Source organism: Varanus komodoensis, unplaced genomic scaffold (genome assembly GCF_004798865.1).
Source record: "Varanus komodoensis strain SLA01 unplaced genomic scaffold, ASM479886v1 scaffold15, whole genome shotgun sequence".
NCBI lineage: Eukaryota > Metazoa > Chordata > Lepidosauria > Squamata > Varanidae > Varanus > Varanus komodoensis.
This window is the reverse complement of record NW_025335440.1, coordinates 19,350,524-19,376,986: the sequence shown is the minus strand read 5'-3', so window position 1 is coordinate 19,376,986 and position 26,463 is coordinate 19,350,524. Positions and strand designations below refer to the sequence as shown.

At 41.1% G+C, this 26,463-nt stretch overlaps 1 protein-coding gene across 2 annotated transcripts in view; it reads right to left on the bottom strand.

Moving 5' to 3' along the window:
* NRP1 (neuropilin 1) overlaps positions 1 to 26,463 on the bottom strand; it is a 152,959-nt gene that overhangs the window by 56,546 nt on the left and 69,950 nt on the right. For both annotated transcript variants that reach the window (XM_044424948.1, XM_044424949.1), the window contains exons 4-6: positions 26,140 to 26,367; positions 14,192 to 14,347; positions 10,563 to 10,729 (exon numbers count right to left, since the gene is read on the bottom strand). In XM_044424948.1, the coding sequence (XP_044280883.1) occupies positions 10,563 to 10,729; positions 14,192 to 14,347; positions 26,140 to 26,367 (551 nt within the window). The remainder of the gene's footprint in view (positions 1 to 10,562; positions 10,730 to 14,191; positions 14,348 to 26,139; positions 26,368 to 26,463) is intronic.

The window sequence follows — 26,463 nt, the reverse complement described above, 5'->3', positions numbered from 1 at the left end:
CAATTCTCCTGTCTCTTCTGATGGCAGGAAATGATGGCAATAACAAAACAAAAATGGATTTGCCCAACCATGTGATGGAATGCACTGATTCTGGAAGGGCAGATAGTTAACTCAGTGAAGCAAAGATCCTTTGACCTCCTGTCTCTCACCTCTACAACAGAGTTGTAAAGAGGGCAAAGTTCAATGGAAGAATAAGGGAAGGCTGAAAAACACATGGATGTGGGCAGTGAATGACCAGACAGCAAAAGGCTTAAAGGGACATAGTATAGGCTGAATCAGACCCAGATGGCCTTTGCACTCTTCCCCTTTCATCACAGTACAGATGTGGGAACCAAACATATATCTGGCCAAAGCTATGTAAGTGAACCTAATGTGATGCCAAATGCTTTGTAATTAAATCTGCAAGGTAGCTGATGCTATGCTGTCAGATAATACATGGATCCCTGCAGGCTCTTTTCACTGACATTTGCTCTTGCATATGACCTACTGTCATCCCTCCATGGTTCTTCCTGATGCTTCAACAGGGTCTAGATTTTAGAATGAGAACTTCCCTGTCCCTCTTTATCTTCTGGACCTCTTTATTATTTGAAAACTACATTACTAGTCACTGGTTGCTGTACCAGATCTTATCATGGCTGACAATACCTGATCATTAGATAATTAAAAGGTAGGGTTGCAATATTTTGTTGCTAGGAGGGCCTCTGTGCAATTAACAGCTGCTCAGCAGATGTTCCTATCTATAAACCTCCAAGTGGGAAAAACTGTGCCTGTTGAGTTTCTATGGTTCCAGCAGGAAACCTGCTAGAAAACCAAATGAAAAAAAAGGTTTTGTGGCAACTCAGGTGTGTGTCTCTACCTGCTTTAGCTTTGCTTATTAGCAATACACTTAAATTGTAGGGCATGGGAATTAAGTATATTGCATGTGGTTGCACATAGCATTAACATGTAGTATAGGAATTCAGTCATCTCGCCTTCAGGAGACGACATTATATTGCACCTGAATCACCTGAATTTGCCAACTTAGAAAATAGTCAAGATCCTATTTTAGAAATTAACTGGATGTGGAATTATGAGATATATGTGTACTGCAATATAATTCAACATTCTGTGATACTGTATTTCTATGACATATTCTGATCAGAAAATATAAGTCAAAGAGCTTTACCTTAAGCCTGGAATCATATACAGACTTACATATGATCCAAGCAACAAGGATAGCTTCTGAGTGATATGCTTAAGGCTGTAATCTACCTGGGAGAAAGCAGCACAGTTGTGGAGCTGCTCTGAGTGTCCCACAGGCATAACAGTAAGAGTATAAATAAATTATTTTAATTATAATGAACTTGAGTAAGAAGGTCAACAAAGACTGGCTCTCATGTCAGTGGGTTTCTTCATCTGTTGCAACTTTTATTTTGAGCTTCACAGGAGCTATCCATGGTACTGCACAGTGGTGAAGCTTTGTGGGGTGGGGTGAGTTCAGAACCATGGACAGCACTCAGACAATTCAAAGTAGAAGCAGAGATGGATTAAGAGAGAACCTTGTCTGAGAAGTTGAATCCCCATGTCTAGTCAGAGTAGATGCAAACTGGGCCAGATGGACCAGAAGTCCTAAGCTGGTATACATAAACTTGTCTTGGTTGTTCCTGAGCAAAAGAGAGGCAGAGAGAAGAAAAGAAAAAAGAACCAGCTTTGTGCTGTTTTCCTCTACACTAAAGTGTTGCTTGTTATAATTTCTGGAGTGGCATTATGAAATGTGAAATGACATGAACAGAATAGATAACGTGTATTGATGAAAGCAGGGTGGGGCTGGGGAAGAGGAAATGAACTGACAGCAACCTGGCTTGCGTGTCAGTGCACTCCCTCAAGATGAGTAAGGCTGACAATGACAACTGTGAACTTCTGCTTTCAGGAAGCCTTTCAAAGCCAGAGAAGGCTGGAAAGATGGCTTCTTTCTTCACCTAATCACAAGCAATTGTTGTACAGGGGGCTTGGGTACAGGCTGCTCTCCCAAGTAAATAAAAAAAAATAAATAGGAAACGAGCAAAAAACAAACACTGCAGATTTGCAGCACACATTTCCCCAGGAGAAGAATTTAGTGATGTTCCCCCACCCAGTGAATATAACCTGAACAACTGCCTTAAAGAAATACAAATTTATTGCAAAATATTGCCTGCTGTGTACTAGCCTTTAAAAAATATGTGCATGTGCTTGGCATGGAAACAGACAGTTGTACAGATGTTAATGCAGATGCCAGACAACAAACTGCAATTATTTTTAGACCTGTTGTTAGAATATGTGCCCCTTGCATCAATGTATATCTGTTCCCCTTCTCTGCTGCAGTTACAAGTTCTAAATATAAAGGAGTATGCATTGCTTGAAAAACTGAATGGGAAAGAAAGGAAAGTCCATTTAGAAAGTAGACTGTACCAATAAATGCTTTAAACATAATCAATAGTTTTCTTGGGAAAGACAAATGTTTGGCATTTTGATATTTTGATCAATGCAGGCTCTTGGAGGAATTAATATTGTTTGAACTATTATCTTCAGTATAGCTTCAAACATTTTTTGGAGAGGGAGCACAACGGAAAATTAGACTGCTCCCACTGACTGTACAGTGTCTGCCCACAACAAGTATTCAACCCATCATGGAATTAAAGCCATTAACAAAGTAACAGCACACTTTCTGGTAGATGGTGAGAACACCTCTTTGGGGTTTACTTGCCATATTCAAGAGCAATAGGTTTAGGAGATGTGACATACAAGAATCACAATGTGTCTCTCCTGTACTTGTTTTTCATTCATTTCAAAGCAGCTTCATAGGCTGCTACTTTGATTGGTGGGGTTGTTTAACTCTTTCTGGCTATGCTGCTTCCTTAATCTAAACTCAAGCTGCTAATTCTGTTTTGGGGAAGAATCATACAGATACCTGTGTGAATGTTTCTCAAAACTTCAGCAAGGGAAAAATCAGTGCCAGACCTCCAATGTCACTTATAGACACTCATGAAAATAGCAGAAAATCAGTTCCCACAGCATATACTTTTTCAGGGGGAAATGGGTGATTTTGGCCCCTGTTGTGTGATTTAGATTAGGAAAATTGCATGGGAGGAATGGGTTAAACTCATCACCTCAGTCCTGCTACTCTGACTGAACAAGCAGCCCTGCATGGCTGTTCTGAAGGGTTTTTTTCCACCAAGTCATATGGTCTTGGTGGATCTCACGAGTCACATCAATTTGGCCAAGAGTTTCAAGTCAGCTATTCATGTGCTCAGAGGAGGCACAAAAGGCATATCAAAAGCAGGTCTTCTTGTTGAGCTTCCCACAGCTGGGGAACTGCTTTTCTCTGGAGATTGGCCAAGGCTCAAGCACAGACATCTCTTAGAAGTATTGTCTTATTTATTTGGATTGGCTTTTGGCAGCTGGGATAATCCAATCTGGACCTACATGTGTGACAAACAATATGAACGTCACTAAAAACAAAAAACCCCACAAAACTTTCCCTGTGTTGATCCTGCTGCAAGTTGCAGCTTTGTAGTTCTGTCATGATGTTTTCCACTGAAAAGTTGAGAAAATACAGCACATCCTGGAAAATGAAAATGATCCAGCTATCCAGGATTCTTTACCATTTCTGATATGCCCTGTCCAGAGATAAATGAGATATAGTTTTTGTGCAAGTGTTTGCTAATACATCTTGCAAAATGGGTGGACATGGTGCTGGTGATTATTTACCTTTCCTCTGTCTGTACCTGATCAGAAGCTAAAAAGCTGTCATCTCCAACCTGGTGTCCATGGGCAGCATTGTGCCTAAGGACATCTCTCTTGTTGCCCAACAGCTTCGCTGCTTGGCCAGATTTTAATTTCATTTATTTACTCATCATCTTTGAGTTCAAAAGAAAGGCTTTGTGTTTTGGCAGCCAGACCTGAGCTTTGACTTTGTGGTAGGTTCTTGGGCAAGTCACTCTGTTTTCTTGGTTTTTAGTTCCACAGGTTCTCTCTAGGAAATGAGTGTTCTGTGACTGGCCTAGCCTGCCATGGCAGCCATTCTGTCAAAGTGCCCATGGCACTGTTAAATTCCACGTGTACTTACTGAATTCTAAAAGGTTCTCAATCTACAACTCAGATGCATCGGACTGAAGACCTAGCTGAAGAAAAGAGCTCACAAGGGATGGATGACCCTATCAAGGCCATTTCCACCTATTTCCTCATTATTCCATCAAGTTCTTTTGCTCTTGTTTCTGCATCAGTTTGCAATGAGTTTCCAAAAAGGTTTTCACAGACTTTTTTTTACCTATTTCCATGCACATTTTGAAGAGAAGTCAGAGAATCATCCTATGACTGGGTTGTAGCTTGTGGTTAAGTTTGGAGATGTGAATTTGGCAAGTTGCATTCAAATGCAAACTCTATAAATATATATACATATTACCGAGCCCTGTAACATACCCTATAACAAACATATATGTTTGCTATAACATATAGCAAACCCCACCAATTTCTGGAGTCAGGAGACTGTTACCTGAGCATATCTGAGTTCGCTAGGGAGGAGAATGAAGAAATATTTAAGGAGAGACTGGATTAGCAGTAGGCAGCCTACAACCCAAGGATCTCATTGGCCTTGGCCAAATGTTTGAGCAGCCTTCAGAGCTATCTGTCTCTCATGCACCTTTCCATCCTATTCTGTTGAGGGAGACTTGGCTTTGTTTCTGTATTTGACCAATAGTTAGTTCATTGCCTTTGAAAATGTTCTTATTGAATCAAGTGTAAGTTATCCTAGAAAATAAATATTTGAAGGGTGGGATGCAAACAAACAAATGGCATAATTATATTGGAAGGCCCAAGGTAAGCATCCAAAAGTGATTGTTTACACTGTATATAGAAGAAAGATACATAAATTGCAATTGACATTTCTGATTTGGAAAACAAAAGTGCAATGTTGATTGCCATAAGATTTTGATAGCAACAGCTTCTGCACTTGTATGTGGATTCTACTCTGTGGCGGCTCACCATTGGTGTATCAGATCTCCTTATAGAAATACACTCAATATACATTCTCAAAGCTTAATGTACTGGTTTTATGTTATCTTCCTGCCCCCCATACCCAGTATTCCTTTTAATTCACCAACAGCACCAGTGAGGCAGGGGAGAGCTCTGACTGGGATGTACTGGAAATGACAAAACAATCCAAAATGCAAGAGATGTAAGGCGCTAACTGTGTTTACAAACACACAGATTTGGCCCAAGGGCTACTAAACTATGACAGGGGAGTTATTTAAATGCAGTGACTTCATGTGTGCTGCTTAAATGTAACTGTTGGTCCTAAATGTGCATGTTAAATGTACTCTGTAAAAATACAATTACTGCTGCCAGGGCAAAAATCTGCCATCTGTTTAAAAGGAATGTACTGAAAGTGCAATCATAAAATCCTTGCATGTTATGGATTTGATTAACATTTTACTCCCTTAGGATTCCCAATAGTATAATAACAGGAGTTCCTTAGATTTTAAATACCACAGACAGGAACAGATTTCACTAAAAACAGATGTGGAACCCTTACATTGGCCTTCTGACTGGTTTTCAGAGCTAGAACTGCTGGTAATTGATACCTATTAACATGTTTGTTGTTTGGAATACAAAAATGGAAACGTTACACTGCTTTTCCCATGAAAGGATATGTTAATGAGGGGTACTCTGACTGTAGGCTGATTAAATTAAAAAGCTGTATTAATGCTATTTCACTTTGAAAAGGAATTGAAACTCAAGTAGAATATTTTACAAAATCTATCAGCTTTTGAAGGATTTTCAAAACCTGTAAATCCATTATGGATTTTGTTCATAATGACAATGGCCCCTGGAATTTTCCCCTCATGTACCAACATGGCTGTGTATTACTTTTGTTTGTAAAAGAAACAGTATTTATCCCACCTTGTTTCTGGTTTTCCATTGTATCATATTTTATTCTGATAATTATTTGTAATCCTCCAAGCAAATATTTGTTATTGGGTGGATTAAAAATAAAACCAAGCAATTAATGGATCAGTTACTAACCTATTGTTTTGGACCATAATAGAAACAACTTTTCTTAAAACCAAAATCTGGTAACTCCATCATATGCCTTTTATCAAACTGGATTCAGATGCATACATTGCATGGACAGCACATACAGACAGAGGAATCATGATAGGACAGAAAGCCCTGTTTTCCTCACAGCATGCTGGCAATACTAAGCACATTTACTGGGGTGTAAGCCTCAAAGAACACAGTGGTGCTTCCTCCCAAGAAAGTAACAGGATTGCACTTTCATTGTACCATACCCATCTCTTTTGCCAATGCTCTGTCATAAGGACAACCTATAATAAGCATATCCAGACATATGCTTCTGGCTAACCAGCATATACTTGAAAATAGCCACCAGAGACTTATATTTTGTGCTTTCTGTACATAGTGTTACCAAAGCCATCGCCAGCCCTCTTGATAATAACATCAATTAGTATTAGTACCAAGAAGAACTTGCACTCCTATGCCCACTTTCAAGGCAGTATGACCATTAAACTCAGTGGGACTTGCACCTTGTTGAGTTGCATAGCACTGAACATAGCCATGAGCTGCTACACCACTGCTGCTACCACCAGGTAGCACAAGCTGGTTTTGACAGGACCTGGGGATGCATGAAGCCTTTTCTATAAGGGGAAAGATGCAGAACGATGCTTGCACAAATGCAGCTACGGATCTCAATACTAGATGTTGATGGGATCCCTGCACAATCATTCTTGGATGCACATCCTCAACAGGCAGGACATCTTTTACCCACATGGAGGCCTCTACTGCATGCAAAGTGGAATGAAATGAGAAGCATATTCTAATCTTAGTGACTTCTAAACAGGTAAAATATAAAGCACTCTTTGCTAGTTGTCTTCCAATAATAGTTGATGTATTTGTAGTGCTATCCTCTCTTGATTGTTTTTGCAATTCAAAGTGAATGGAAGTTTTTATTATTCACTAGATGTGAATTACTTTGATGCCTTGAAGGTTGCTGGGCTGGGGATCTATAAGGAAATAAGAAAATTTCCCCCTTCAATTTGATGAACTTCTTCAGCTGTTTGGACAGAGATCTGTTTTCCCTTGACAGTGCCATTAAATGATTTGGAACACTCCATCTTCGTGTGCTAGGATTTCAATCTGATGCCCATCTGTTCCTCTTGCCCAATATCTATAATTAACTGCTTCTTCAACCAGAAGACTACTAGTGAACCTCCATGCCATTAGTGTTTTCTGCTGTATTTTATTCTGTATGCAGGTTCAAATTGTACACAAGTTCTGTCTGATTTAAGTGTAATTGTTTTTCCAAAATACTTTCCCAAAAAGAAAATCAAAAATTACCCTTCTTGATCTTCCAGAATGCCTCTTGATTTCAGATTCCAACTCTTCCCTTGTTTGGTTTCCTATTCAAACTGTCCACTTGACAGTTTACCAAATTCTACTTCCAAATCTCTATTGATGGCTGCCTGCGATTGAACACCAAATGTAAAGAAGAACATAGAAAAGCCATGCTGGATCAGACCAAAGGTCCATCCAGTCCAGCACTCTGTACACATGGTGGCAAACACCTGCCTCCAGGATCCCTCAAGCAAGATGGGTGCAAGACCTCCTCCTGCCCAGCTCCCCAGCAACTGGTGTACGCAGGCAGGCCACCTCTGGTGAAGGAGACAGCATGTAGTCCACTAGGCTAGTAGCCACTGATATCCTGCCCAAGATAAGATGCCCAGGCCAAGCTAATTAGATAAGGTAGAATATCCAACCTTTCCACCTCCCTTTAACACATACTGTGACAACCAAACAACCAATGATTTGATGTCCTTTTATGATGGTCAACATCTAATGCAGCTGCCTCACTCCAGCTAATAGTAGAGTTGGCCTTGTTCCTGTTCCAACTTAGTTTTGTCTTTTCTTTATGTGGACAATTTTCTGCTGCTTCTACATTGAGGGCGCCTGGTGCTACCTATCAAATAGCATTTAGCGGTATTTCCATCTTTTTAAAATAGTTCTTTACGGTAAGAGAAAGATGGAAACAGCAGTGGGGAAAAGCAAGAGGTTTATGAATGGAAGGGTGCCATCACAGGAACAAATCTGCTTGTCCTCTACTCCTGACCTAATGAATATAGGAAATCCTACAATGTACATATTTGTTTAGCTTTTAAATGAGTCTGCATTGCAGTCTATATGAAAATGTGGGGAGACAAAAAAATCCAGAATGCAGTTTTGATGTTTGCTACCCTTCTGTGATGATAAGTGGCAGTAATTAATGCCAGCATCTTTTGATTTATAGCCCAAGTTTGCTGAGTTTCCACAGAACTCAGAATCAACCAATTTCTGTTGCCACACTGAAATACAATTACATTTATCATTTACAATTAACTGGTTTTCATCACCTCGGGATATACTGAGGCTTCACAAGCTGGACACCTGAGAGTCCCATTGTGTGCCAAAAGAGTAGGAATGAAAGATTTCCCCTGACTTTCTTCCCCTTGCTGATTACCACTCAACATGTTTTTAAGCTTTCTTGCAGACAGCAAACCTCAGAGGAAACACTGATGTGAACACTCTTATTGATGGCTAATGATGCATTATTCTTATATGTCAGTTAGATATTTCCTATGGAAAACAATAAAAGCACAAAATGTCCCAGTTATTTAAACTACTGGAAGCTTTCAGTGCTGCATTATTAATCTAACAAATGCGAACATTTCTCTCTTGGCTCCTGCTGTCATCAACAGCATTTAGATCAAAATTAAAGAGGAAAGTGAAGATTCTAATTAAACAGCACAGGGAAAAATGTTCTGATATTTATTATAATGAAGGCTTTGAATTCTTATCAAACACTTTTTTAAGAAGTTCCAACAATCCAGCAGTACTCATTTTGTTCAACTCTATCATAATTCACATGGATCACCTTAAATAGGTCACAAATGATAATGAACTGCAGACTCGCTTTTGTAGTTGAACACACCAGTCCCACAAGCAAGAAAATGATTCAAGTGCATAATCACATGAGCAAAAATTATCGGGTGCGAAACTGTGCTACTGAAAAGTCTGCATAGTAGTTGTGAAAATGAGTTAGGAGGTGCTCGTTCTTGTGAATGATTTTCTTCCCTCTCCTACTGTAGACCACTAATCACTAATTCACCTTTTGTGGGGAAACTTATGTTTCTTTCTAATGTTCTTCTTGGAATTACAGATCGTAAGTGCATAACAAATGCAAGCACACATTCAGGAAAGCTTAAAAGGACATTCAGAAAGAGTTTCTGACTTGGAGCCTCTCTGTGTGATGTGTTTAACCAAGGCGTCTTCTTCTAATTTCTTTGCAGGAGGGTTAGGTTATCATTCATACAAGGCTTATTTTCTGTGGTTTTCCCCTCTGCCTTTCTGTATGCTATTATTTCTTCTATTACACAATGCAAAGTAGAACTTGCAGCATAAGCAGAACTGCAAATTTACACTTACCTTCTGAATTGAGTAACTGCGGCATCCAGAAAAATGCTGATCTTCCCCACATTAAAAAAGCCTCAAAAATGCCATGGAAAGGACCCACCAAATTCTGGGATCATGAGCACATAATAAATGCCTCATGCAGAAAAGCCCACCATACACAGCATTTGCCCTCTGAATTGCTCAGAAAATTCACACACTAAGCCACGAACATGTACAACACCCAAATGTGCTTTCCATCTCAGATATTAGTCAGAATCTTATGTATGAGGGTAAATCTATGTTGAATGCACTTTGATTTATCCAAAAAGAACATACAAAATATTATGCTGACCAACATTCCCCAACCAGGTGGCCTTCAGAGGCATATGGGCTGCAATTCCCAGAATTCCCATCCAGAAGGGCCATTGACTGGGAATTCTGGGTGTTGCAATCCAAACATGTCCGGAAGGCACAAGGTTGGGTAAGGCTGATGGACAATAAATCCCTCTTGCAACCCTCCCTTTCGGAATTCATTTTTAAATGTTCACTTAGTTACAAAGGCAGCTGCAATTTCTGCCTTCTTATGTTCCCTGGCTGCACATTGTGCCAATGTTCTACCTTTAGGTATAATGTTTGGTAGTACAAAAGGCAATACACTTATCTTAACTTTGGTTTAATCATGTGTAAGACACAGGACTTCAGAAGTGAAATTCTCAGTCCCCCACATGTGGCACCCAATAGCTCTTGAGTCTCTTGCACAGTCTGTTTTGCAGACGTCTCACTTTAAGTGCCAGTTAAATTAATATTGACTTTTCCCACTAAAGCAGAATCGCTGTTATTTGTTCCCAGAAGACTGGCGAGTAATGACAGGAAGCAAAAGAATGAATCTTAACTTTTCCTTCCCTGCTACCCCTGCCACTACACAGCTGGAAGAACATCTTAAAATATTCAGGCAAAGGGCTTTCCATATCACACAGAAATACGTTTTAGTTTATACCTTGCTAGATTTCTTCATCTTATAAATATTTTGCCCCAGGTTGTGTTCTTTGAAATCCCAGAAGGCATTTGTAATTTTTACTAAAATTATTTGCCTGCCTTTGTACCTGTATCCATTCTCTGCTGGAATCTTCTCCAGGTGTCCACCCATTTTCAGGGTAATTTAATCGGGACCTTTCAGAAGACCAGTTAGTGCTATACTGGGAAGAGGCACTGATTTGGTCAGAATGGATTTCTCCGGATTCCATGCCTAGTGGTTCAGCACACTGGAAATCTGAAAATAAAAATGTTGAGAGAAATATGAATGTCCCTAAACTCAGGACAACTACGACGAGAAGCAGAGGCTGTAATGTGGCTGGATCAAATGGACCACACCGAGCTTGAAAAAGCTCATCTACTGTCAGTTTTGGGTTAGCTGTGAGATTACTTTTTGGAGGCAAGTAACCATAGTACATCACACATGTTTTTCCAGTGTCAGAATAATGAGATGCAGGAAATGCCTGTCTTGATTATGTTTATAGTGACTTTGATTACATGCTTACAGGATGTTGGGATAAAAATACTGGAAACAAATGCATAAATAAAAATACATAGTGGACCTACATTTGGACACTGTCACATTCCTTAGGACATCTTTATGGAAGACCATTCTGACATTATACAATGTTGTTGTGTTGGTCTTTTTAGTACACCATAAGGCCAAAGATATTGAATGAAATGGCCCACTGATTTATATATTTGGTTTTGTTCCACTACTCTTTCAAGATATTCCAGGAAGTCTTCGCATGCCACTCCCCCATGCAATCTTCACAAAACAACAGTGTTGCTGTTGTTATGTGCCCTCAGGTCATCTCCACCTTATGGTGGCTTTATGAATGTAAGCCGTCCAAAATGCCACCCCTGCTTCTGAATGCAAGGCTGTGGCTTCCTTTATGGGGTCACCCCATCTCTTATTTGGTCTTCCTTTTCTCATTCTGCCTTCGACTTCCCTGGCTTGATTGTCTCCTCCAGTGAGTTTCACCTTCTTATGTTGTGTCTAAGGTATGGCAGCGTCAGGTTATATTCCAGGGTAATGATTTGCCGATGTGAGGTTGATGGAGAAATCCGCCATGGTTTCAAATGGGTTTACATTTCTGTGCATATGGGCTACTTATTCAGCAGTGGACAGACTCTGTCCAAGTCATATAGATTCTGTGGACCTGTGGGATATTTTTGTCACTGGGGGGAGTGATAGCATTTGCACTAAATCATTAATATGCATGCATTAGCACCAATATATACTTGTGCTAATGCAAATTAGTGCAAGTTAAAAAATACATAGTGGTTCTATCAAAATTCTATACTTGATAGAATTCTCTTTGATTCTATCAAAGAGAAAATGAAATGAATGAAACCCAACAATTCACAAAATACAGATGGAATGGCTGTAACAAAATTCATACATCCCACCCTGAGGTCATCCAGCAAGCTTGATCATTAAGCTTGGTTCTGAACCTGGCCTCCCTGCAACACAACTACATTGTGCTGGCTTTCTGGGAGGTACATTCCACCACAAAATGCCCGGTTGTGGGTCTTTTAATGGTTACTGCTGGCTGGAACATCACTGGCAGTGCCCTTCTACAAGTAGAACTGGGATGCTTAGATAGGAAGAACCTTCTTGCAGTGGGTGGTCTGACAAAGGAGCACCTCCATCCAATCCTAACACCTGAAAGCATACTAAATTTGATTGCCCTCTCTGAATATCACTGGAAAACCTGCAGAAAGCTGCATTTACTCTGTTTTACTTCTAATTTCCAGCTTTTAAAGCTGTCAGAGTAGTCTTCACACACACCTATCTTCTACCTGGGAGATAACACAGGTAAGTTTCTATGACAAGTATTCAATTCAGACCAAAAATAGTGCTAAATCTAAGTGTAGCAATAAATGTTAAGTATAGATGTTTTTAAAATCAGAAAGTAACAGTGATGTGACAGAGGTATGATTAACCTTGTATCCCCTACAATTTTAATTCTATTTGAAGGTTAAAAAACTAAACAACCAAATGAGATTTGGTCAATCAGCATTTTCCCTTTGTGAGAAACAATTGAGTCAGATGGAAACATTACAACTGGTTATTAAGAGGCTTTCAGAAATAAGTCAGGCTTCTTTATACTGAGGAATTTCCATTTGAAAAACACTGAATTACAGTATTTGCTGTGCCTGAATTTTCTGCAAGTAAGTGATATTACTTTGATCAGAGATGTTCTGTAGGTCAGGTAATACATGCTGCTGCAATTCTTCCATGCAGGAAGAATGGAGGCCCCTGGCAATAATGTTAAGAGACCCCACAGGGTATCAACTGAAGGACATACACAGAAACAGAGTGAGGCAGAAGGGGCCTCCCAGACCATCTAGTCTGACCCCCAGCTCCAGCCCACTCCGCTCATGACATGCCTACCATGTGCATGTCCAGCCTATCCTTGAACACCCTCACTTACGGCCCCAGACAGGAATCCTAGATACCTCCCCTTGCCAGGTTGGCCATTGGCTCTAACACTTCCTGTTCAGGATAAGATGTTCCCTAGACAATGACACAGAGTTCCCCTCCTGTATTTTTCAGATCTTCACCATAGGGTTGGGGCAACCTTGTGGAACAGATATGGGCTGCATGCAGGCCTGCGGGGGCAAAGGAGGAGAGGTTGAGTGTAAGGGCCAGGATGTGGGTGGTGGATGGGACAGGCAGAATGCTGGGACCAGGGTGCTGGTGCGAGACCAGGTCCTGCAGCTTGGTAGGGCTAGAGTCTGGTGGTGAGGTCAGCAGTCCAGGGTCAGGGCCAAGGCAGCAGGCAGCCCAATATTATACAGATGAGAGAGAGAGCACGGCCCAGAAACAGTCCAGTGGTCTGATGCCAGGGAAACAGTCATGTAAGTGTGGTCCAGACAAGGGCAGGCTGGAGCAGGGCAAGAACAACTTGCAGAAAGCAAGAAGACACAGGATCAGGGCAAAGGTGGGCTAAGGTATGTAGGATCAGACAGGAGCAAGGCAGGAACAGACTGGGAAAAGGCAGGGACTAACCAGAGCAAGCAGGAGCAGACTGGAATAAGGCAGGAGCAATTGGAGCAGGGCTAGAGCAAGGCAGGAATGAGGTTCACTGCATGGAGATGCAGCAGCCAGAGTACAAGGGAGTCCTGAAGACTACCTGAATTGCTGTAGCAAAGAACAGCAGTGCCAGAGAGCCTTTCATGCTGGTTGTCAGGGCCTCCAGCTGCACTGCATAATTGCTCTTCAATGGCTCCCTGGTTCTGCAGGCACTTGCAGGGTCGCTCAGGCCCTGATCCTGACAATGAGGAAGTTTTGCTTATAGGAATATTAGGGGGTGAGGCTGCAGTATACTTAGAGGAGAGGCTGTATATAATAAATTGCTGTCTTTTATCAAGGGATTAGATAGCTTAGCTCTTCATTTGGATTTTATTGCTTAGATCTACTGTTCTCAATTTACACTGGAATGAGAACATTATTCCACAATGTCATGCATTTTAGTGGAACCAACCTGAGCTAAAATGTGTTTTGTTATTGGTAATCAGACATACTAACAGCATTAGGATTAGGGCCTGCTTTAGAAACACACATGCACACGCACACACCATCCTTATTTATCCAAGTTTTCTTTAAATATTTAATATAGCAACCAGCGGATTGAGAAGACTTGATGGAGAATATTTGATGTAAAGCTCTGTAGGGCAGATAAACACTGACCTTCTGAAACACCGTTCTGCAACACAGTGTAGTTTGCAGAGAATCCTTCTTTTGCTATTGCACTGTCAGTGTAGAAAACCATGGAAAGAATACCAGTGGAAGAGCGGACACGGCCTGGTGTGTTTTGCCCGCAGTATCGGCCTATATGAGGACCAACTGAAAGGAAACGGGAAGAGAATATTTCAAGTTCATGCAACAATAAGGACCCCCCTGAAAAGAAACCGTTGTAGGAAACAGAAAATACTAGGACATGATTGTATCTTATTCGTCAATGCATGATTCCATCCCACCATAGAAATATTGCTTCAAAATATTTCAATTAATGTTGCTTGAGGATTTTTTCAGTCCACAATTTAAAGCAAAACAACTTGATTTGCACTTCCTGGACTAATATGCACAACTATCTGTCAGTTTACATAGTTTTGCAATGCAATCCTTAGCTAAAAATGAATGAATAAACAAAGAACAATCCCCCAGATCCAAAAATAGCCCACAAACACACTGTTTAGAACATACAAAAATGCTCATATAACAAAACATTACATGGACATGTGTATTTTTAATTAAAACATTCTAAGATCAATGCAGAAATGGGGCAGAAACACCTCTAAATAAATGTATCAACATATACTGGCTTCTGAATCTGACTCAAGGTCCTGGTCTAGGATCTATAAAGACCTACAGGGTTTGGGGCATAGCACTTGACAGAATGTCTCCCCAGCTACAGTCTAACTAGAAAACTATGCCCAGAATCAAAGGCTTCTTGCTTCCATGTCCAGCAGTGCCAAATCCAGGTGACAGTATCTTCGAAGGAGAAATCGGTCCACTCAGGCCACAGAATTCATTGTGCTAAGCATCCAAGTCAGGCAGAGGGGTCCAAGGGAGTCATCCAGGGAGACAGCTGAAGCTCAAGGAATCCGTTTGGTATGAATAGGCAAGAGAAACACTGTGAAGAAATGCCATTGCCTGCAACAAAGAGCAGGCTCGGGATGCAGGAGGCGCAGTGGTTTAAACTGCTGTGGCTATTGGGCTGGTTAATCAAAAGGTCACCGGTTCAAATCTGCACAATGGGGTGAGTTCCTGTTGCCCTGTCCCAGCTCCTGCCAACCTTCAGTTTGAAAGCATGCAAATGCAAGTAGAAAAAAAGGTACCACTTCTGTGGGAAGGTAACAGCGTTCCGTGCACTTTGGTGTTTAGTCATGCCAGCCACATGGCCATGGAGACTGTCTGTGGACAAACATTGGCTCCCTTGGCTAGGAAACGGAGATGAGCACTGCCCTCTAGAGTCAGGCATGACTGGACCTTAATGTCAAGGGGAAACCTTTACCTTTACCTTAATTAATCTACACAGCTGGCTAATTAGGGAAGCTGCATGTTCTTTGGACTTCTGTGGTCTGTTCACACTCCTTCGCCTGTCCACAGGATGACTTCCCTCCCTCTCTGCCTCCTGCCCTGGGGAAGTCCAAAAACTGCCCAGGAGGACCCAAGCTGCTTTTCTAATGAGAATCTACTGTTTGAAGCCTCAACTTCAATGTCAACCCCTGGCTAGGGTTACCCTTGCCCTCTTCTTCTTTCTTTGATGTATTTTCCTCTTCTTCCTTCTGACAAGAGGCCTTCTTCTGAGTGCCACCAATAAGAAAGGTTCATTTCATAGTAACAAAGAAGAGGGCTTCTTGTAGTAGCCTCCCAAGTAAGCAATGATATCCCACTGAGGTCTACCGAGATCCAATTCAACTGATTTTTTTAGTCCCTGTTTATCATTTAGTCCCTGTTCAGTGTTATGCTGCTCCACAGACAAAGCTCCCTGGCTAAGGCTTCCTTCTGAGCCAAGGCATTTAACTGCTCCAAACAGCATATGGGGGCAAGGTGTCACATCAGTTGTTGTTGTTGTTTTAACAGGCTTAGTGGAATTAACTGATCTTAGTCATTTTGGTTGCTTACATTCAGGCTTTTAATCTTCTGTAGTGAAATTTTAAGATGCTTTTATTGCTATTCATATTTTATACTGTCTTTTATTGTATTTATGAATTATGGTAAACTGCCAGGCAAGTTCAGCTATTGTGTGCATTGAAATAAAACAGAGATTGTTTTCCAAGGAATGTGTTACAGTACCAAAGATTGAAACATGCAACAAAGCTACAGTTACCAGAAGAACAAAAAAGACCCATTGATAAGCAAAAGGGCTGGAGCAGTTTGGCTTGCACAAGAAGTTCTATGAAATAAAGCCCATCTTCAGTAATAAAAGGTATGACCTCAGTCTGCGAAGTTCACCGAAACAGAGGTATTTAATAGAAATAGACTCAGGAATAAAAGGTATAGATACAAGTGCAACAGAAGTGTAACCTCCTAAAATGAAGATCCAGGATATATTTGACATCACCTTGCCATCAAGTAAAAGATATTGGATTGGACCCAAACTAAGGCCAGTCAGCACTTGAATCTTTTGTTGGCACTGACGTGCTTGGCTGCTTCTCTCTCAGTATTCCATTTTTTCAGTTTTCCACTTTTATTACTTCTTTCAGTGATTGCAGTTTTTGTGTGCCATTGAGTTGCGTGCATTTTAATGTATCTGTATTATAACTCTTACCAGTGCAAGTAACTTTAAAAGCTATAGAACCTGTTTCACAATAATGCCCTCTTCCCCACACACACTTTCACCTTTGCCTTTGGGCAGAGGAAAATGCCAGGAAATTTGTGGTCGCCCTCCATTACCTCTCCTTCGATCACAGGGGGAATGGTCAGCCATTTTTTAAAGATTAATTTTCAATGAAGCTTTGAAGGATGTGCAAGCTCTTTATTTCCAAAGCAGCACCCCTGCAGAGCTGTGCAAGAGCACATTTCCTTGACTTTTGAATATGGAAACTGAAATGGCAGGATGATTTTTTTTTACTTCTCCTGCTATTGTACCCCTTGCGGCATGCGCTTGCACTAGAAACAACACTAACAATAAAATATATTTGGCCTTTCAATTACTGCATTGTGGTAGGTGGCACCTGACAGCATCACAAGCACAGTGGGTGCTGTGCTGTATTCATTAGCGTGCAACCACAGAGCAGTGATTGTGTAAGAAAAAAGCTGACACTGCGCTGCCTCAGCAATCAGAGCACCCCGGTATAGGCGATCTAAGTTAGTCACACTTAGTTCTCCCTGAATTAATGAGATTTCAGCCGGCTATGGTTAACTTTTTGCATTGATTGGAATAGGACTCAAGGGTGACTAACTTAGTCTGGATGCAGCCAGCCCTATCAATATGGATGGTGGTACATGGTAAAGAGCCAATAACAGGATGATTTGTGAAATGGCAGATGAAACAACTACAAATGGTACTTTGTCATGAGTTCATGCTTGCATACTGTGGGGTGATATCAGTTTACTATATGCAGCCGCTTCATTTGCTTTGATACGAAGTGGTGCATTTGTATGAAATTTTGCTGTCAGTTTGATAAGTTACATATGTTTCACCCTCCTTTGCTCTGTTCCTGTCTGCATCCTCTACATGGTGGAATGTGCTTCTGTAGGATATTCTGCACTATTTTCATTCATTCCTTAGTAAGTCCATGCATGCAGAGCAAGCTGCCATGGGTCGTTCAGTAAATTCAGGGACTATCCTGAGCTTTGCAATTGCCCAAGAATCAACGACTCCCCACCCCCACCACCTTGGCCATTGCTATTTGTGTTTTCAACAGCCTGGAGCTTGAAGCGTTCCTCCTTCACTCATGCTGTGGCTTGTGCCACCAAGGAAATAATTCACAGTGAGCATGAAATATTTCCTTTCCATTACAGTAATATCCCTCAGAGGTATTCAGTGAAGAGATATGCCAGTGAAGTTGCCTGTGGAAGTTTAAAAACAACAAATCTTTTGCTAGTAAAAATCTATAACAGGATTGGCTAAAGTTCCTAAGCCTAAGAGCCTCTTACCACAATTTCCATATGGCCGAGAGCCAAACACTACACAGACTGTGTTCCTTCCCAGTCATTTACTTCTCTGCTCTCAAAACTAAATCAGTATTCATCGCCTCTTCTTTCTCAGTGGCTTTTCCCCAAAGCCTCAGTCTGCCATAACTTCCCTACACATTGTTCCAGTAACTGTTTCCATATTCCCCCTGTCCAACCTCTTCCCCCAACCCAAGTGCTTCAGCTTTTCTCTCTATTCCTCCCAAAGTCTCCCTGGTCCTTTTGCAAAATTTCAGCAATAAGCAGCATTTATTCTATGCAATTCCTCTTGCTTCTTTTGTAATGGCAACCTGACTAAGCCAGAGGCCCCCCAAGGCTGTTAACAAACATTTATTCTCTGTTTATAAATAAACATTTATTTATTTACTAAGTGCATGGCTGCAATGAATGTTCTGTGCTTCAGCCTTCCCCAAAGTCCACTGTACTACACAGCATTACTGTATTTGATGTGACCTGTTCAACACATACTTTAAATTCACCAGTCATTGGCTTAAAAAGCTTTGCTCCATGTGGAATTTCTGGCCTGAAGTTTAATTTGAGCATTACTTAATGAGGTTTTAACATGTTGTAGACAGTAAGCAGAATGCAATCTCATCAGCTTCTGGTTGCTTTGGCAATATCTTCTGCTATTTGCTTATGATCTATTAAATTATGCAGGTAAACATTTTAAACACATACTATCAGTTGAAGTCAAAAGAAGGGCCCATCAAAGGGAGCTAAGTCCCAGAAGGGTAATTCTTTACAAACTTATAGTTTAGAACTAGATTCCAGGGTGGAAATCCGACAGAAACTTAACATTCTAGAGTCTTGCTCTAGCAGATTCCTGAGTGGTTGAAGAGAATCTCAAGCACATATTTAAATAAACCCAATCTTAGGAAGGGGCAATGAAAGCAACTCATAACTATATGAAAAAGAGCCACTTCATAGCCCTGGCATGCCTGCTTGTAAATAAAAACTTATAGGTGGAGTTGCAACAATACTTTGTGGATCCGGCTCTCTTCTCTTTGTCGGACTTCCTCCCTTGTTCAGCCCTTCCTTTTGGTGGGAACCAAAAGGAAGTCCACAAATGCTAGCAGAACTCCAACTCCAGCAATTACCCCAACACTGGAATCAGCTCCCTAAAACAGAATTCTGGTGTTGCAGACCAAATGTGTCTGGAAAGCACAAGGTTGGGTAAGGCTGATCTAGATCATACATATGGAATCTGCACTGCTTGGTTCTTCATTAGCTTTGCACCTATACTTTTCTTTTTCCTCTTAATTAAGCAGCAGTGATGCTAAATCATTTTGGTCTTCACTGGCTTCATGCCCTCCCCCTTCTGATATTTTAAGTTGTGTAATATTTTAGGTGCGATGTACGCAGGTGACAGTCCCCCTGCCCCACTCTACAACTGCACTTTAGAGTGAGCAAACCAGCAAAGCTGCTTGCTAATCCCAATAAAGCAAGTCTCTGACCAGCCCTGCTGGTGCCAGGACGCCTCCTAGGCAGACCCAGGTGCTGAGGCCCACCTTGCTGGCCAGTCCATCCATCACCAGGTGTTCTCTGGGGGCTGGACTGTTGGGCCTGCGGCCTTGGCCCCAACATCCAGCTGCAGTTGAACCTCTGTCATTGAGTTCATCTGGAACTTACGCTGGATATTGTGTGGTGCCCATATACAAGAGAGAGCGGGGCTGGAATTGCAAAGAAAGGCTGCTTAGGAATGTAGTGAGCTGTGTGGCATGTACCTTTCAGGATTGCCTTAGAGGCCTTGCCCCAAGTCGTTGCTTTTATATGAGCAACAGGAGCTTGCTCATTTGTGGTTCCACCATTGCAGCCTTCCACAGAACAAAGGGAGGAACCTCTGTGGGGCTTTAAGTGTTTTATCTTGCATCTGACTAATCAGCCTCCAGCCTTTTCCGCTCATTGTCTTTTCCATTTCTGTCTAATGGGCAAACAGCTGTGACTTTGCACCTTTCAGTTAGGACCTTTGATCACTCCAGCCAGTGATCCTTAATGAGGAGGAGAAAAGAAGTCCCTACTGTACTGTACTGGGTTACTTATTCTGGCCCACCCTCCACCTCTGTTTCCTGCAAAGAAGCTTCCTTTGACATAGCACAGGGAGCTTGTTTTAAGCAGATTCACACTTGAAGGTTCAATGTGACTCATAAGCTTATAATATTTAAGGACATACATATTTATTAATTTCAAATTTCATTCTGCTGAATATTGCCATTTGATATCACAGTTGTATTCTCTTACTGAGCTGTGAGAATTCAGAAGCCAAAAGCTTTGTAAAATATGATATAAAGGAGTATTGAATTTTCTTACACAACATGCAAGACTTTACCTACTGAGCTAATGCAATATTGATCTTACCTGAAATGGATGAAATAGAGGTTTTTATTCTTCCTATATAAATACGTAGCATACTTAAATGTCTCTCTTTTTATTTTCAATTTCAGGCTTCCCAACTGGCAAACGACAATAGATTACTTAATAATGTGTAAAAAGTGACCATACTAAATGGTTCTCCATGAAGAAAACATCTTGACCAGTAATTCATGAGATTATATCACTATCTGCTTAGCTAGAATGTGTCAGTCTTTCTTGGAGGCCCCTATTAATCTTTCTTTGCCTTGTAATTTGTGAGCTAAGGGGCAAATGGATTTCATTGTGGCAAATCTACTATTAGCTGTTTATACTGGAATTACAGAGTGGCTAGGACCCGTTTGAAGTTACTGCTATAAATTATTGCATTGCAGAACTTCCAACGTTTGGTCTTATTCTGACAGCATCAACTTTGGGCTTTATGTTTAGGAAATTCTAACCTTTAATTTATGGAAAAGTGAAAATGCCCTTTATTCATTTTTTTTATTTTGTCTAGAAGATTAAAATAACAGCAAGCATGATAAACTGCAAAAAAGGCACTTGTGTTTTCAACATATTCTCACTCAGGGAACACATTGGCTCACTGCCTTCAGTGAACTTGAAAGGCATAAGGTACAATGCTACTAAAGATATAATCCTTTGACTTCAATGCAAAATTAAATTCACTCTTTTTTCCCATTGAAATCAATGCAGTTTAGAATGGCTTCTGGATAAGTTGCTCCAACCTGAACATTTAATTCTGCAGTAGTAAAGGGTCTATATTGCCTTCTGTGAGCAACATGGGACTTAGAGAATAGGAAAGCCCTTCCTGAGCAGAACTTTACTCATACCTATATCCAAGGGTCAGGCAGTTGGTGTGACATTTAGCCACTTTTATCCAACACTTGGCCTGATTGAAATAGACTAGGATGCCATGCTTAGGTGTCTTCCTTCCTCTTGTTGTAAATGATATGTCAAATCCAAGTTGACCAAAACACCATCCCTAGATTTGTTGTCATTTGTCCCTGGCATTTGTTCTTGTTATGTGCACCAAGCCTTGTAGTTGCATCTTGAACAGCAAATCTGAGGTGCAGATATTAGTAGGAGATAAAGTGCACCCCATGCTTTGCTGTTTCTTGAAGATCACACTGCTGTTAAAAGCATAAGAGAAATGTAGGCCATTTTTTCTGGTCAAAGGCAACTCTAGCGTGCATACACACATGTGCACATAATTGAATAAAGGTGAACTTCATCTTAAGTGAAATTAGGGTACATACTTGTGATGTTGACCATGGTAATAACGCTTTCCATGAGCTACTCAAATCACAAGCAAACTTCCTTACTGCCTGTTAAGTCTCCCTCAGTCATTCCATAAGCTAAGTTCAAATAGAAGTTGCATGATGAATATGTAGCTGAGCATGGTTTGCTGTAAGACATTTTTGAAAGTCATCAGTAGTTTGCCTTCTGTCTGGGTTTTCTTATGTGCACATTTGCCTTAAGCAGAGTCATTCTGGTGTTTCTCTATACCAGTGGTGGAAAACTTGTGGCACGCGTGCCACAGCGGGCACGCAGAGCCCCCTCTGTCGGCACGCGAGCCAAGTTGCCCCACCATCGCCCCAGCAGCGGATAGCAGCACACACAGGGGCCATGCACATGCTCGGAAAGGAGTAGTGGTGCCAGGTGATGATGCCACAAGCTGCGACACATTAGTCGCAACTCGTCTGAGCTTTCGTAGGACTGTCAGTGCACTGCCAATGATGTATATATATATTTGCTTGGACTTGCTGTTTTTAGGTTTTATTGCAGTGTTGGAACTTTGAGATAAATAAGTGGGTTTTGGGTTACAGTCTGGGCACATGGTCTCTAAAAGGTTCACCATCACTGGGTTAGGGTTGGAAAAACGAGGTGTCCAGACATGATTTTGATGTTTGGAGTGTGTTTAGAATGGGCAGAAATGAAGAGCTGTGTAGGAAAAGCTAGTGAAGGAAGGCTTTTTCAACATCCCATTATTTTCAATGGAACTTTAGCCCTATATTAGGGTTAGGGGTGTGCACCAGGGTAGGGTTACGGTTCGAGAAACAAGGTGTCCTGGCATGATTTTCATGGTTGGAATATGTTTAAAATGGGCAGAAATGGAACTTTAGCCCTGTATTAGGGTTAGTGGTGTGCACCAGCATAGGGTTACTGTAGTGGTGATGAACCTATGGCACGTGTGCCACAGCAGACACACAGAGCCCTCTCTGTCGGCATGTGAGGCAAGTCACCACAGCAGCCGAGCATTGGATAACAACGCACATAGGGCCATGCGTATGCTCAGAAAGGAGTAGTGGTGTCAGGTGATGATGTCACAAGCCACGACACATTAGCCGCAACTTGTCTGAGCTTTCACATGGCCAGTCAGTGCGAAGTGTTGGCACTTTGCAATAAATAAGTGGGTTTGGGGTTGCAGTTTGGGCACTCGGTCTCTAAAAGGTTCGCCATCACTGCTCTGTACCTTCACACACACACTGTTCATTTGCTTTACTATTTACTACAGCCACTTTTGTACCTTCTGTCATCTTCTCATCCTAAAAGGATTCCTTTTCGTACAACTGTTTGTAGTATTATATTGTTTCATTCAGCTTTATAGTTTGGATCCAGATTTAGCCATATTTAGGGAGCCATTGATTTCATGACTAAAACCTATTAAACTTTCAGCCAAGTGTTTGAGACAAGTGCCAGTATAACTTTGCCAGGATCACCTTCCATGGGAGGAACTTTGCCTATTGAAAGCGTAACAACAGCTACTGCATACCCAGTTGGTGTATGGTCAAGCTATTTGCCTCCACTGGAGCTTTCAGGCTTTCCTAGGGTGTCCTGGCCGTATTTTATCTGGAATGTGGAATACCATGGCTTCGTTGACAAGGTTCTCCAAAATGGCTGCAAGTTCTGGGGTTCTCTAGCACATTGCGCATTCCCAAATGAAAGTCATCCCAACATAGCCATGGAAAACAGTAGACCCTCTTTGGTCAATGACCAATTAGATCCAATTCTAACATTCCTAAGTTATTGTATTTTGCTAATGTTAATATAACCTCACATGGCTCTTCTCCTGTACCCACCATCACCATATAGGAAAATTTTGTTCCTTTTTATGTATTTTAGTGCAAAATATTAAAAAATGACTAATGTTCGATGCTGACATTTCATCCTTGGAAAGGTGTGACAGCTAAGTAGTCAGAGAAATGCATGTTTTAAATGTCAGAATTCTGATTTCTATGGTTTAAACAAAAGGCACTTTTAATTCAAAGATACATTGGAACAATTATACTACTTGCTTATAATGGCTTCAATTCAGTCATTTTCTTGAACCAGAAAATTACTACTTCAGGGACAATAACCTTGACACTAATCTCTTTCAAAATATTTCAAATAATTTGGCTGATTGGTCTTTTTCTTCTACACTAAAATTTTCTTCCGGAATTCACACTGTAAAGCTTCATGTTATGGAGAAAACCTATTATCAGATTTAAAGGTATAGTTATACTAAAGGTACCATGCTGTCTGATGGACAGGTTGAATAGTAGAAGGTCCTGGACTTTCATTTGTCTCTTCCATTGTCACTAAAAACGATTTCTGAGAATCATGATGAATAAATTTAATCCTACATACAAAACCTTGTCAAATTATTAGGTTTAATGGGGTAATACATTACCCCATCTTTTAAGCATGGCCCACATGATGCTCCCTCCAAATAAATATTTCAAATCAAAAGCACCACAACTAATATGCAATTGTGATTAAAAATTCTTGTTTTTATGAACAAGAACCAAACATGAATTAGGACCAATCCATTTAGACCAACCAGGTCTCTTACAAGACTTCTAGACTTTCCAATTCTGATTATGCATAGAAAAAGTGAAGGTGCGTTCCCATGTCCTTGTTTTTTTGAAACTATTACATCAGAGGGAAAAATAGTATGGCCAGATATTACCTCTACCCCTTCTGTATTTGCTTTGCCACACAGCCATGCTAGCTGGGAGAATACGATTTTCAGTGCAATGCATCATGAAGGCATCAGGAAAGGCTGCCTTAGCTGGTACATTTCCGGGGCTACTCCTGCTTTCCTGATGTAAGCTCTACCAAGCACAGAAGGGCATGTATGAGATTGTGCTCGTTGGTCTGGAGCTTATAAGCAGAGGAAGCAGGGGAGCTACTCCTTTTCATTAGTGCAGTCCAGAATCCTAGCAGTTAGGTAGGCATACAATTCGTATATGTTCATGTAAGGGGCTGCTCTGTTCATCACTGTTCGAAGGGGGCTTCCTCCTAGCTTCTTTGTGTAAACGACAGCACCAATGACCAGTCAGGTGGTTTGATATCTAAAACTGCCAGCAGCTGTGGTGTGCTGATAGAGGATCAAGGAGATGTCCTAGTCTTGCTTTTCAGGACAAGGATGCAGCTGGGAAGGTAGCGAGTGTTTTGGCCAGAATGGTGCACATGTTAAGTAGATCATTCACCTGTCTGACTTGTACAATGTTTCACCTGTACACAGGCTTATCTTACTTTTTCATTCTGCATAATGTATAGGATGGCTCTAGGATTAAAAACAATAACAGCCCAGGTACATACAAGGAAGATGACTGCTGTTGCTGTTTTTTCTTCACTAGGGATTTTTTTGCTTGAAGTTGGTGGGCTTCTCTACATGAAAAGTGCACAGAACAGCTGCTTGTACATCACTTCTTGTACAACTCCTGTTGCTCCCCAAATTCTAACATGGGGACCCTAAGGCGTAGCCCTCAACCTGAGAAATCCCCAGTGTCAATAACAGCCCCAGTGAACCACAGCATGAAATCCTTACATCTTCTCCTCATTAGTGCCCACAACATGCAAAACAAGTCTCTAGAGCATGCATTAACAGGAGTTTAGCATAGCTGAACCAACTGCAGCTTCACTGAAATTAAATGGATTTCTACATGCACATAGCACAGGTTAGATTTTGTTTTGATACCAGGGCAGATCTACAGACTATCAGAAATACAGTATTGTCACTGGAAATGGCAGTCCACATATCGAATTCCTGTCCCCACCAACAGTGTATTGTTCAATGGACTTCGTGATGTTTGGCTATCATGGTGGTGAGTCTCCCATTCCTATAATACTGGCTGCTGCTGATGGAGGTAGTGAAAGGACCGTATGATGGCACATGGGGAATTGGATATGGTCCTGCTAATCTTGTGTTACTGATCATGTATAATTCTGTTCTTTGTCAGGAATCAGTTTGGGTATATTGCATGTACAAAACTATTGTTAATTTCTTTCTTCCAACTGCCTATATTTCAAAATAAGCCAGTGCATGTAGATATTACTATTATTACTTTGCATTTATATTGCATCTTTTTTCTTCTTACTAGGAACCCAAGGTGACTTACATTTTATCTTTTCATCAACAAGCCCATGAGACTGGATAGGCTGAGTGCATGACTGGCCAAAATCACCCAGTGAACTCCATAGCCGACTGGGGACTAGAACCTGGATTCCCTAGGTTTCCAGTCCACATATACATATATTTAAACACATGGATACATGATAAAAGACTATATGCCTTCTGCAGCATCCTGTGGAGTTATAGTCCTGTGAGCCACAGCTCATTCTTCTTCTGTGTACCTTACCTTCAGGGAATCCATCCCAGATTTCTAATCGGTCATAGCGGCAGAACACTCCTCCTGGAGGACTGGAATCAGGTTCCAGTTCAAAGCTTTCAAACTCCAATATAATCTCTGACATCTTTGGTGCAAAGACAAAGTAAGTGCATTCCACGCTATTGGGATATTTTTCAGGGAATCCAGGAGATTTGATTACCCCACTCATAGATGTATAGTTTCTGGAACATTCTGGTCCTGCAGGATCAGAGAGACAAATAAAAACACAATATGCTAATAAAGTGGTACTTCGGTAGCTAGAGAACAAATTAGATCATTTTATCTTTCTAAACA